This window comes from Anomaloglossus baeobatrachus, chromosome 2 (assembly GCF_048569485.1).
Source record: "Anomaloglossus baeobatrachus isolate aAnoBae1 chromosome 2, aAnoBae1.hap1, whole genome shotgun sequence".
Taxonomy (NCBI): domain Eukaryota; kingdom Metazoa; phylum Chordata; class Amphibia; order Anura; family Aromobatidae; genus Anomaloglossus; species Anomaloglossus baeobatrachus.
In genome coordinates, this window is record NC_134354.1 from 648260126 (window position 1) to 648274616 (window position 14491).

General features: G+C 47.1%; 1 protein-coding gene across 1 annotated transcript in view; it reads right to left on the minus strand.

The window, feature by feature from the left end:
• Positions 1-14491, minus strand: part of CDK2 (cyclin dependent kinase 2) — an 82793-nt gene that overhangs the window by 38121 nt on the left and 30181 nt on the right. Inside the window, 4 exon segments of the mRNA XM_075334433.1 lie at positions 2338-2439; positions 2526-2696; positions 10729-10849; positions 10935-11012. Coding sequence (XP_075190548.1) covers positions 2338-2439; positions 2526-2696; positions 10729-10849; positions 10935-11012 — 472 coding nt within the window.

The following is a 14491-nucleotide window of genomic DNA, read 5'->3' on the forward strand; positions in this document are numbered from 1 at the left end:
ACCGAAAAATCCTTTATTTTAAATAAAACGAACAAGCCTCGTTCACCCTTTTATTAACCCCTCCCGCACCAAAGCTCCGGCGTAATCCACAGGTCCTGCACTGCTTCCATCCAGCCGCGACTGTCACAGACAGCGCTGAATGAAAGCAGCAGACAGCAGAGGTAATTACCGGTCATTTCCCACGGCCGGTAATATGAACTCACTGCCGACCATGGGAAATGCAGCTGTCTGTCTGTCTGTCTGTCTGTCTGTCTGTCTATTCTTCTGTCTATCTACTATCTCAGAATTAAATGACTTTTTTTTTTTTTTCAATGTGCTTTATTGCATTGAATGCAATAAAGCACATCCCAACCCGCACGCGGCAATACCGCGAATAATACCGCGGTAAAACCGCAGCAAACCGCATGCGGTTTTCGGGTGCGGTTTCCCACGTTTTTTACCACGGGTGCGGTAATCTTTGAGAGCATGCGGAATTTTCTCAAGAAAATTCCATTTCCCAGTGCGCACAAGGCCTAATGTAGGAATTTGTAGTGCAATATAGAACTGCAAAGTAGGCTGTTTATAAGATTGGATTTGCCTGGAAACAGGATGACTGCAGAGGCAGAGATAGTCTAGTGTGGGACTAGCCCACAAGAGGAGAGGCTAGTCACTAGGGAAAGGACTGATTCCATCTTAGAATTCATATAGGGTTTGACTTGTGTGTAGTTCGGACCTGTATGTCATTTAATACCTAAAAAGCTGCAGTTAGTGGGTGAATCGTTGACGGAGAAGCAAAAGATTGACTGAGATAGCAAGACACCTCCGAGACACTAGCTTCAGACGGAACAAGTAAGGGTTAGAAACAGACGAGTAGCATCATGCTTAATACAGAGCTGGTAGACGGGCTGTCGAACCCTCCTGGCAGGGGTAAGCAACAACACGTGAGTCGCAGTAATCCACCCCCTGTGCGGACACTTCAGCAGCGACTGCAAGTAAAGAGTTCCTTGCTGGAGTTATGGTGTTCCCCTTGACCATCTCTTGTCCAGAAAGGACAAAGCGATGTGAAGAGCCTGACCGCTTACACCTCGATCCCCACCATGGTTTGTTGACCTCTTGGAGATTCTCTGCAGAAAGGGACCGTTGTGTGTAAAAGTAACCATCTAAGCTGCTGTATATCTGAAGTTATATGAAGAGAATGATCTTAAGATATGTGCCCTCTATATCACATGTAAAGTAGAGTGTGTTGAACTAAAAGTGTTGAAAAAGAACATTTTGCCTCCATGTTAGTCAGCACTGCAGATGGGACCTGGTTCGCCAATGGCACCAGCAACATGCAGTCGGTTGAAAGGTATGACCTGTATCACACAAACCCACGCATCTAACCAGGTCCAACACAACACAAAAAACAATAGGACTGACCGGGGAGTTCGAGAACTGTGCCATGACCATGACTACTTCCCCTGGGTCAACCTCACACGTATGTGTATAACCTGTTGAAGCACTAGTGTGTGCAAATTAGCCGTCGTTCAGGGAGTTGCCCATGTCCTCTGGCATCTATGATTTTTCAATTCATGAATACGTTTTTTTACGGAATGGCGCCACTTTTTCGCACTACATTGTCAAACTGGCTATTTCTTCAGCCCAATACTGTCAGACTAATAAAACTAGACATTGATCACATGCTATCTGAAATCATTGGAATTGTGCCTTAAGGAGCATTCTTTTATCAGCAGAGAGTAATATGAAAGGTTATTCACAATTATGAATGCCATCCCTATCCCTGGGGAGCGGAAGCAGGGGGTCATGACTGTGGTGTAAACCACATTCAAGTCACACAATAAGAAGATACAAAAGCTCCATTCAGTATCTATATCTCAGATGACTGAACTTTTTATTCAGCACTTCTGATTTTCATTTTTAGCATTTATCCGTAGGTAAAAGGCTTCCAACACCGTATGCTATACCCGGTCACACAGCCAGAAAGGTATTGCTGAAATCAGACTGATAAAGACATGTGGTACAGAACAAGTAAAACAAATACTATAAAAAAAAAAAAATAGGTAAATTCATGTCTGAAGTTTTACTGCATTTTCGTAAAATAATGCTCCTTGAAAAAAAAAAAAACAAAAAAAAAACTAATTTCTGGTAGCACGAGACAAAACTAACATTTTAATGTATACTGTGGTAGATGCCAGCTACAATACCTGATGAAGGAAAACATTCAGCCAATTACTGCATTATTTCTATACACAAAGGAGGCAGGCAGAAACATACAGAGACTATCAGAAATGATCACATACAACATGAACAGCACTGTAATATAATTTAAGATGACGCAATCTGTTAACATATACATACCATTTCTGCAAAGATGCAGCCCAGGCTCCAAATATCCACCGCTGTGGAGTAGTACTTACAGCCAAGAAGAATTTCTGGAGCTCTGTACCATAGGGTCACCACCTAGAAAAACAAAAAGAGTATGCATAAGACAGGCTGAAAGTAGCAACATCTATTAGTTACAGGAGCTAAAGATGAACTCTGCTCACCTCATGTGTATAGGTTCTGACTGGCACACCAAATGCTCGAGCCAGCCCAAAGTCTGCAAGTTTGATCGCTCCATCGGAGTTAATAAGTAAATTTTGTGGCTTTAAGTCACGATGCAAGATGCGATGTGAATGGCAGAAGGCCAAGCCTTGTAAAAGTTGGAACATGTAACTCTGAAAATGTACAAGGGACAGGTTTACTTCTCATTCCAATCAAAAATATCATCTGTACGTCTTACCATGATTATGAAGTTACATAGTTATCAAATTCTGACAATCGATAGCCCCTCAATATTCGATAAGTTGTCTGGTCACACTCCCTTTAGTCCGATCTGACAATGTCCATGGAAAGCTCAGATTAAATCAGATGGAAGAATTGGAGTCTTTAACCCCTTCAGGACATATGACACGGTCATGTCGTACGTCGTGACCCTGACTTTGATGTTGGCTCAGGAGAGCAACCTATATCTTTCCTGACAGATGATGGCTGAAATATTCAACTATCATCCGTGAACAGCTGTTAATGAGTTAAATGCTGCCGTCAATCTCGGACAACATTTAACACGTCAGCAGTGATAGCAGGGCTGATAAGTTGCTGTGACAGCCGAGGGTCTGCTGAAGACATCATGACGAGTCTCCTGTAAAAGCCAGCATTTAGCTGGCATTCATATGAGACCAAATTTTTCAATATACATAGCAGTGCATCAGCACTGCTATGTATAGTATAAGCGATCAGATAATCACTAGTTCAAGTCACTTAAGGACACTAACAAATAAAGTTCAAATCACCCCCTTTTGACACATTAAAAATAAAATAGTTTAAAAGAAAAAAAAAAAAAAAAAAAAAATCAAATAAACCCCCCCCCAACATATATTTAATATTGCTGCATTGATATAAAGTCCAAGCTATCAAAATAGATTAATCCGATTAGCAACTCGGGGAGCAAAAAACAAGCCCTCATTCAGCCCCATATCTTGAAAACATTACCAATCTCGGAAAAAGGCAACACGAGCAATTTTTTTAAACTAAAATTTCCTAAAAGATGTTCACCTTTTAAATAAAGAAGGGAATTTTGTTTACTTACCGTAAATTCCTTTTCTTCTAGCTCCAATTGGGAGACCCAGACAATTGGGTGTATAGCTATGCCTCCGGAGGCCACACAAAGTATTACACTAAAAGTGTAGAGCCCCTCCCCTTCTGCCTATACACCCCCCGTGCTCACGGGCTCCTCAGTTTTGGTGCAAAAGCAAGAAGGAGGAAAAAATTTTAATTGGTTTAAAGTAAATTCAATCCGAAGGAATATCGGAGAACTGAAACCATTCAACATGAACAACATGTGTACACAAAAAACAGGGGCGGGTGCTGGGTCTCCCAATTGGAGCTAGAAGAAAAGGAATTTACGGTAAGTAAACAAAATTCCCTTCTTCTTTGTCGCTCCATTGGGAGACCCAGACAATTGGGACGTCCAAAAGCAGTCCCTGGGTGGGTAAATAATACCTCATAATAGAGCCGCAACCGGCTCCGTCCTACAGGTGGGCAACCGCCGCCTGAAGGACTCGCCTACCTAGGCTGGCATCTGCCGAAGCATAGGTATGCACCTGATAGTGTTTCGTGAAAGTGTGCAGGCTCGACCAGGTAGCCGCCTGACACACCTGCTGAGCCGTAGCCTGGTGCCGCAAAGCCCAGGACGCTACCACGGCCCTGGTAGAATGGGCCTTCAGCCCTGAGGGAACCGGAAGCCCGGAGGAACGATAAGCCTCGAGAATTGGTTCCTTGATCCACCGAGCCAGGGTTGATTTGGAAGCTTGTGTCCCTTTACGCTGGCCAGCGACAAGGACAAAGAGTGCATCCGAGCGGCGCAGGGGCGCCGTACGAGAAATGTAGAATCTGAGTGCTCTCACCAGATCTAACAAGTGCAAATCCTTTTCACATTGGTGAACTGGATGAGGACAAAAAGAGGGTAAGGAGATATCCTGATTGAGATGAAAGGGGGATACCACCTTAGGGAGAAATTCCGGAACCGGACGCAGAACCACCTTGTCCTGGTGAAACACCAGGAAGGGGGCTTTGCATGACAGCGCTGCAAGCTCAGACACTCTCCGAAGTGATGTGACTGCCACTAGGAAGACCACCTTCTGTGAAAGGCGCGAGAGAGAGATATCCCTCATTGGCTCGAACGGTGGTTTCTGAAGAACCATCAGCACCCTGTTCAGATCCCAGGGTTCTAACGGACGCCTGTAAGGAGGTACGATGTGACAAACCCCCTGCAGGAACGTGCGTACCTGTGGAAGTCTGGCTAGGCGCTTCTGAAAAAAAAGACAGAGAGCGCAGAGACTTGTCCCTTAAGGGAGCCTAGTGACAAACCCTTTTCTAATCCGGATTGAAGAAAGGACAGAAAAGTGGGCAAGGTAAACGGCCAGGGAGAAACGCCCTGAGCAGAGCACCACGACAGGAAAATTTTCCACGTCCTGTGGTAGATCTTGGCGGACGTTGGTTTCCTAGCCTGTCTCATGGTGGCAATGACCTCTTGAGATAATCCTGAAGACGCTAGGATCCAGGACTCAATGGCCACACAGTCAGGTTCAGGGCCGCAGAATTCAGATGGAAAAACGGCCCTTGAGAGAGCAAGTCTGGTCGGTCTGGGAGTGCCCACGGTTGGCCGACCGTGAGATGCCACAGATCCGGGTACCACGACCTCCTCGGCCAGTCTGGAGCGACGAGGATGGCTCGACGGCAGTCGGCCCTGATCTTGCGTAAAACTCTGGGCAACAGTGCCAGAGGAGGAAACACATAAGGGAGTTGAAACTGCGACCAATCCTGAACTAAGGCGTCTGCCGCCAGAGCTCTGATCTTGAGACCGTGCCATGAACGTCGGGACCTTGTTGTTGTGCCGGGACGCCATTAGGTCGACGTCCGGCATGCCCCAGCGGCAACAGATCTCCTGAAACACGTCCGGGTGAAGGGACCATTCCCCTGCGTCCATGCCCTGGCGACTGAGATAATCTGCTTCCCAGTTTTCTACGCCCGGGATGTGAACTGCGGATATGGTGGAGGCTGTGGCTTCCACCCACAGCAGAATCCGCCGGACCTCCTGGAAGGCTTGCCGACTGCGTGTCCCGCCTTGGTGGTTGATGTATGCCACCGCTGTGGAGTTGTCCGACTGAATTCGGATCTGTTTGCCTTCCAGCCACGGCTGGAACGCCTTTAGGGCAAGATACACTGCCCTTATCTCCAGAACATTGATCTGAAGGGAGGACTCTGTCTGAGTCCAAGTCCCCTGAGCCCTGTGGTGAAGAAAGACCGCTCCCCACCCTGACAGGCTCGCGTCAGTCGTGACCACAGCCCAGGATGGGGGCAGGAAGGATTTCCCCTTTGACAGAGAAGTGGGAAGAAGCCACCACTGAAGGGAAGCTTTGGCTGCCCGAGAAAGGGAGACGTTCCTGTCGAGGGACGTCGACTTCCTGTCCCATTTGCGGAGAATGTCCCATTGAAGTGGGCGCAGATGAAACTGCGCAAAAGGAACTGCCTCCATTGCTGCCACCATCTTCCCTAGGAAGTGCATGAGGCGCCTCAGGGGGTGTGACTGACCATGAAGGAGAGATTGCACCCCTGTCTGTAGTGAACGCTGTTTGGTCAGCGGAAGCTTCACTATCGCTGAGAGTATGAAACTCCATGCCAAGATATGTTAGTGATTGGGCCGGTGTCAGATTTGACTTTGGAAAATTGATGATCCACCCGAAACTCTGGAGTGTTTCCAGAGCAATGTTCAGGCTGTGTTGGCATGCCCCTTGAGAGGGTGCCTTGACAAGTAGATCGTCTAAGTAAGGGATCACCGAGTGTCCCTGAGAGTGTAGGATTGCCACCACTGTTGCCATGACCTTGGTGAAGACCCGTGGGGCTGTTGCCAGGCCAAAAAGGTAGTGCCACGAACTGAAGGTGTTCGTCCCTTATGGCGAAGCGCAGGAAGCGCTGATGCTCTGGCGCAATCGGTACGTGGAGATAAGCATCTTTGATGTCTATTGATGCCAGGAAATCTCCTTGGGACATGGAGGCGATGACGGAGCGAAGCGATTCCATCCGGAACCGCCTGGTTTTCACATGCTTGTTGAGCAGCTTTAGGTCCAGAACGGGACGGAAGGATCCGTCCTTTTTTGGCACCACGAACAAGTTGGAGTAAAAACCGTGACCCCGTTGCTGAAGAGGAACCGGGATCACCACTCCTTCCGCCTTCAGGGTGCCCACCGCCTGCATAAGAGCCTCGGCTCTGTCGGGGGATGGAGATGTTCTGAAGAAACGAGTCGGAGGACGAGAGTTGAACTCTATCCTGTAACCGTGAGATAGAATGTCTCTCACCCATCGGTCTTTTACTTGTGGCAGCCAGGTGTCGCAAAAGCGGGAGAGCCTGCCACCGACCGAGAATGCGGTTTGAAGAGGCCGAAAGTCATGAGGAGGCCGCTTTGGGAGCGGTGCCTCCGGCGGTCTTTTTAGGACGTGACTTAGACCGCCATGCATCTGAGTTCCTCTGATCTTTCTGAGGCCTTTTGGACGAGGAAAATTGAGATCTGCCCGCGGTCCGAAAGGACCGAAACCTCGATTGTACCTTCCGTGGTTGAGGTCTGTTTGGTTTGGACTGGGGTAAGGATGAATCCTTTCCCTTGGATTGTTTAATGATTTCATCCAATCGCTCACCAAACAAGCGGTCGCCAGCCAATGGCAAACCGGTTAAGAACTTTTTGGAAGCAGAGTCTGCCTTCCATTCACGTAGCCACATGGCCCTGCGGAGTACCACCGAGTTGGCGGATGCCACCGCCGTATGGCTCGCAGAGTCCAGGATAGCATTAATGGCGTAGGACGCAAACGCAGACGCCTGATTGGTTAAGGACACCACTTGTGGGACAGATTTACGTGTTACCGCATGAATCTGCGCCTGACAAGCTGAGATAGCTTGGAGTGCCCATACGGCAGCGAATGCTGGAGCAAAAGACGCGCCTATAGCTTCATAGATGGATTTTAACCATAGTTCCATCTGTCTGTCAGTGGCATCTTTGAGTGAAGCCCCATCTTCCACTGCAACTATGGATCTAGCCGCCAGTCTGGAGATTGGAGGATCCACCTTAGGACACTGAGTCCAGCCCTTGACAACCTCGGGGGGGGGGGGGGGGGGGAAGGGATAACGTGGGTCCTTAAGGCGCTTGGAAAAACGCTTGTCTGGACAGTCTAGGTTTTTCTGGATTGCCTCTCTGAAGTCAGAGTGATCCAGAAACATATTTAATGTACGCTTTGGAAACCTGAAACGGAATTTCTCCTGAGAAGCAGACTCCTCAATTGGAGGAGCTGGGGGAGAAATATCCAACACCTGATTGATGGTCGCTATAAGGTCATTCACTACTGCGTCACCTTCAGGTGTATCTAGGTTGAGAGCGGCTTCAGTATCAGAATCCTGATCTGAGACCTCCGCTTCATCCTCCAGAGAGTCCCCCTGCTGGGACCCTGAACAGTGTGATGAAGTGGAGGGAATTTCCCAGCGACCCCGCTTGGGCGGCCTGGGACTGCGGTCCGTGTCAGAGACCTCACCCTGGGACCTGTGGGTTACCCCCGGGGCACATTGCTGTTCCAATTGAGGGGGACCAGGGGTCAAGGATTGGATAGAGCCCGGGGCCTGAATCACCGGTCTGGACTGCAAAGCTTCCAGTATTTTAGCAGACCATTTATCCATAGTCTCAGACAGTTTGTCAGCAAAGGCTGCAAACTCCGTCCCGGTCACCTGGACAGTGGTAGCAGGTGGATCCACCTGGGCCACCTGTAGCAGAGGCTCCGGCTGAGTAAGTGCTACAGGGGCCGAGCATTGCACACAATGAGGGTCAGTGGACCCTGCCGGTAGTACAGCTGTACATGAGGTACAGGTTGCAAAGTACGCCTGTGCTTTGGCACCCTTGCTTTTTGCAGATGACATGTTGTCTCCTCTGAGAACAACCAGGAGGGTATATAGCCAAAAATCAACAGAGCGACCGTACAGTGCAATGTATAGCCTATAAGCCTATATATATATATATATATATATATATATATATATATATATACACACACTTCGGTACTCAGTGGGGCCAGCACCACAGGTGCTACTTACCGACCGCTCAGAGCAGTTGTGTGGTCACCAGATTCCCTGCCTGGGTCTCCCTGTGTTGCCTCTCCTCTCCAGCGTCTGAATCGCTGACAGGAATGGCTGCCGGCGTTCTGTGGGGAGGAGGAGACCGTGGGCGTGCCCAAGAAAAGTGCGGGAATCCAGTGCCCCACTGTACTGAGTGAGGAGGGAGGAGGATACTAATGTATGCTCCAGCCCTCCGCTGACGATCCGTGCAGCATCCCGCCCCTCCCCTGACTGGCAGGCCTGTGGGCGGGAAAGAACGACACTAGGCCGCAGAAGCCGGGGACTAAAGTTATAAGCGCGGCCGGCAATAAGCGCGGCCGGCAATAAGCGCGGCCGCGCGTAGTCCCCCGGCGCACTAACACCTCCAGCAGTGCTGGAAAGTGTCTGGCACTAACGCTCCATGTCCGGCGCACTAACACCTCCAGCAGAGCTGGAAAGTGTCTGGCACAAGCACTCCATGTCCGGCGCACTAACACACCCAGCAGAGCTGGAAAGTGTCTGGCACAAGCGCTCCATGCCCGGCGCACTAACACACCCAGCAGTGCTGTAATGTGTATGGGACCAGCGCTCCATGCGCGGTCCCCACGGAGACACAGAGTACCTCATAGTAGCAGGGCTTTGTCCCTGACGATATCCAGCTCCTATCCTGCAGATTCCCAGGGGCTGCGGAGGGAGCACGGTCCCAGTGCCTGGAGACCGATCCGGTTCCCACTTCACCCAGAGCCCATTAAGGGATGGGGAAGGAAAACAGCATGTGGCTCCTGCCTGTGTACCCGCAATGGTCACCTCAACCTTAACAACACCGCCGACAAAGTGGGGTGAGAAGGGAGCATGCTGGGGGCCCTATTATGGGCCCTCTTTTCTTCCATCCGACCTAGTCAGCAGCTGCTGCTGACCAAGCTGTGGAGCTATGCGTGGATGTCTGCCTCCTTCGCACAAAGCATAAAAACTGAGGAGCCCGTGAGCACGGGGGGTGTATAGGCAGAAGGGGAGGGGCTTTACACTTTTAGTGTAATACTTTGTGTGGCCTCCGGAGGCATAGCTATACACCCAATTGTCTGGGTCTCCCAATGGAGCGACAAAGAAAGCACACTATATATAAAATGTTTGGTACCTGCATAATCGTACTGACCTGGAGAACCTTACCGACAGACCAGTTTTATCACATAGTGAAAATAAATTTTAAAACAAATTCATGAAATTGCACTTTTTTTGCAATTTCAATTAATTTATATTTTTTCCCTGCTTTCCAGTGCAACACATGGCAAAATGAATGGCTTCATTCAAAAGTACAACTTGTTCCCCAAAAAACAAGCCCTCATACGGTTATGTGGACATGGGGGAGGTGGGGGGGGGAAGAGAGTTATGGCTCTTGGAAGAAGGGGAGGTAAAAAACGAAAATGGAAAAGAGCCCACCTGACTACAACTCATGAGCCTATTGTTATCTCCAGCAACTCAGCTGCTTTCAGTTACTTACCTAACGCGCTAATAAGAAATTTGCTAGTACTGCAAGTCGGCATGTTTAAGTAAACCAGACAGCCGATTAATGGTGACCAAACCATGGGCAGCACAGATCAGACACTGGCTGGCATTTCAGAGAAGATATACACACATAAAAGGCAGCTGGGGACTGTAGCTTGAGTGACAAGACCAACAGGCTGTTCCCTGGTTTCTTTCTCCCCAAGTCCACCATGAGAGACAGGTCTCATCACACACACACACACACACACACACACACACACACACACACACACACACTCTCTTTTTAGGGAGCCAGACAGTAAAGATTGAGTTAGACTTCGATTGATGCTGCCCATGGCCAGCTGCCAGGTCCACTTTAATGCAGCAGCATTAGAGCTTGTGATGCATCACTTGACCAACAGTTTTAGAACGTCAAAAATTTGGAAAACAAAAGAAATCTAACCAAATACAGTATGTAGAAGACAAAGCAATATTACAAAAGCGCTCTGTAAAATAAAAAAAAAAAAAAAAATCCAAAAAAATAAATTCCTGCCAAGTAGTTCCAAGTTAATGTAGCTTTCAATAGTTGTACTTACTTTAACAAGAGGCACTGGGATCCCTGTAATATTAGAGCTGTCCATAAATTTCTTCAGATCTTGGTTAAGAAACTCAAAGACCAGATATAGCTTGTTCTCGGTGTGAATGACATCCAGGAGCCTAGTCAGAGTAGACATGTATGAACAAGACCTAGAAACATAATGGTATGCACACAAATTCATAGGGACACTGAAGAGCCACTGACTTGACTATGTTGGGATGGTTAAGTTCCTTGAGGAGTGAGATTTCTCTGATGGCTGTGCTTGGTACCCCTTCTGTCTCCCTAGAAGAAGAAAAAACGACGAGTGAGCATTTTTTTTTCTTTGTAAAGCTGGTTATTTTTTTCCTGCACTAAAATAAAAAAAAAAGTTAGTAGACATCCATTAAAGGGAATCTGTCACCAGGGTTTTGTTGCCTCATCCAAGAGCAGCCTAATGTAGGCAAGGAGACCTCAAATCCAAGACTATTTACTGGGTGCAGCAGTTGTAACTCAATGAAAGTTTTTAGATTTAGCATGCAGCTGAGCTCAGAAATATGCCACATCGGTGACTGCAGGTAACCTGACCTCAGTGACCCCATCTCAGGTGAAGTTACTGAATTTAATAAAGGTCACCTGCGGTCACAGCAGGAGGGCTGTGGGAACCTTCAACTATGTATCCGCAATTTACCTGAGTGACATCACTGTGGATCGCTGATCAGTCTCTGCCTGAAGTCCACAGTGGGCAGTCACGCACCATGATCATGCACTGTGCCTTCAGTAATGCAGCAGAGGTGGAATAGTCGTATGCCCTCATCTGGACTACGTCAGACCTAGAGGGGTGTTTTGGGGTTAATAAATGGGTGAAAGAGGGCATTTCTTTGACTTATTTCAAATTAAGGATTTTTACAGTCCGTTTACCTCATTTCACTTACAGATTAATAATTGGGGGGGGGGGGTCTCATACCTCTCATTACCAATCTAGGGCTTAGTGGCACCTGTGATTTGCAATTAACCCTTAGTACCCCGATTGCCACCGCACCAGGGCAAAATCGGGAAGATCCGGGTAAAGTGTTGGATTGTCGCATCTAGTGGATGCAGCAATCTTGGACGGTTGCAGGTTGTTACTTTTAGGCTGGGGGGGTGGGGGGTGTCCATAATTATGGGTCTCTCCAGCCTGGGAATACCATCCCCCAGCTGTCAGGCTTTATCATGGCTAGGTATCAAAATTGGGGTTGCGGGGGAGAAAGGCCGCATTTCTTTTTCTTTTTTTTTTCCATTTTATTATTTGAAAAAAAATTAAAACAAAATCGCTGCATAAGGTTTCTCTTATTTTGCTACAGAGCCAAGATAAGCACACGGCTGGTGGCTGCAGCCTGTAGCCGTATGCTTTATCTGTGCTGGGTATCATAATATGGGGGGACCCTACGCCAAATTGTCTTTACTTATTTTTACTGTACAATATAGACCTGCAGACAGGGTCTGATTGGAAGCGACAGACATGCTATCACTCAGGGTGGGGGGCATGTCTAGCTGCAAACAATCACAGACGCCGCTCGGTGGGGAATGCAGTGCATATTCAATGAAGGTAATAAGCGGCCCTGGAAGTGAATGAGTGGCCGCGGGAGCAGTTACAGCCACGTCAGTGACGAAGTATAGCATGCTTGTTTTATTATTTTTTTTCTTTATTTTTCCTTTATTTTTTTTGTATTACCCGAGTGCAAGATATGGATCAATACCCGAAATTCCCGAGAATACTGAGGTACTTTTGAACCCGCGCGGGTCCGGACTTTTAAAGTCTGGGTCCAACTATCACTAGTAATGAGCAATTTAACAGCCAGCAATTGGCAAAACGTGGCCACCGGCCAAAGCTCTGTGGCTGGAGAAAGACATCACCGTCCAGAGATTTCCCACCCCTGGTCTACAAGAAACCGTGCAGAGCAGACTACACTTCAGAGTTACGTTCTAGCTCTATCCATTATAACTCATACATTGTCAAGATTCCATGGATAAAGCTCAGACAAACTCCGTAATTTAACAAAAATAAAAATAAAAATTGGTCAGTTTCTCTTGGATGGTAACACTCACAGATTGGTGAATGTTGTCAAACACCAGCCTGTAAAACCATTTTTTGGCATAAATACCGTAATGGAAGTCCTGCTATGGACTACCCCTCTGTGTTTGTGTGTAATTAGTGTACAGTCAGTGCGTTTATATCCTCTCCTACCACCCTCTTCACAGGGATCCAGCGCTATTCTGCTCCTATTCTCAGTGATGTCACCACTCTGCGTGACCTGCTTGTGACTTTTACAATGGAAGCCTATGGAGCATCAGAATGAAGCTGTATAGTCTTACAAAAAAAAAAAAAAAGACTATAAAAGACTTCCGACTCCTGCATAGATCACAGAGTGACTCGGAGAGTCTAAAGAGCGGTGACATCATTGAGAAGAGGAGCAGAATGACGCTGGATCCCGGAGAAGGTGGCAGTATGAGAGGATATACCACGGACAGTACACTACATGCACAATCAGTATAGAGGGGAAAAAGGTAAAATGGAGTTTTATTAAAAAAAAAAAACCCCAAAAAATTAAGTCCAAATTCATACGTCCATGAAAAACAGTCCGTGAGTCTACCGACCTAAACTTAATAGCCTCATTTAGGCCATTCAAGATGGGAGACTGCCACCAATCTGTACATCACAGTCTTCTCACAGACCGGTTTCACAGACGTCTAAGTTTAGCGTTATCCAAATTTTTGTCACATGTAGCTTAGTTATTCAGTACTCCTGTAGGTCTGGGAAACGGAGAGCTTACAAAAGATACAAGAGTCCCAAAGAATTCTATGGTTTCTTAAGCATGGCTTTTGTGCACAAAACTCAAGTGGCGCTGTGACAGGCTTGTAAGTATTAATGTGCAGCTACTTAATGCAAATGTATGCAATTATGTGGACCAGCTCGGGGTTTTACGCAAAAAAAAAAGTGGTCCCCAAAGAATTACTTGTAAATAATAAAAAAAAAACCAAAAACAATGACACACATGTGCATACGTCATCTTTGAAACGCGGTTTTCCAAGAGAAAGAGGCTTCATGGAAAGTCAGCATTTTTTGTCTGTGTGCCTGAACTTATACATAGCAAGTAGTCTTTCCATAAACCATGCACAGGTTCATTATTTTGTGCCTTTTCTGAGAGGTTTTTTTTCAGCCGAAATCCACCTGACAAAGACATCATTTGCACATGCCTTACATATCCTCTCCCAATACAGCTCTGGTTCTCAGCTGCCGCCCCAGTGTCTTCATTTTGGCTGAAGTGGTGATGTCACGATTAGAGTGCATATTACCACTGCAGCCAATCACTGAGCTCAACTGGCTCCGCTGCTGTACATGGCTGAGCTATGCGACTGGTTGCAGTGGTGAGGTGTGCTGCACTCTTGACATCACCTATGCACTCAAAGCACAGCAAACTGAAGGGCAAGTACCATCTTTAATTTTTTTATAAGTATCCCATTGTTTGGGGACCCACCTGCTTTGTGGGGGTTTTTTTCCATTTTATTGAAAACTGTTAGATAATACATGTATTCCAAAAGACGTCTTCAGGAGTAGGAAACGAAGGTACAATATTGTACATATTGTTCTTTAAAAGATAGATATCTATCAGTTGAAACCAGAAGTTTACATAGTTGGTAGGAATTTAGGCCCATTCCTCCTGACAGAAATGGTGTAACTGAGCCATGTTTGTAGGTCGCCTTGCTTGCATCAGCCTTTTCAGCTTTGCCCATAAATTGTCAAT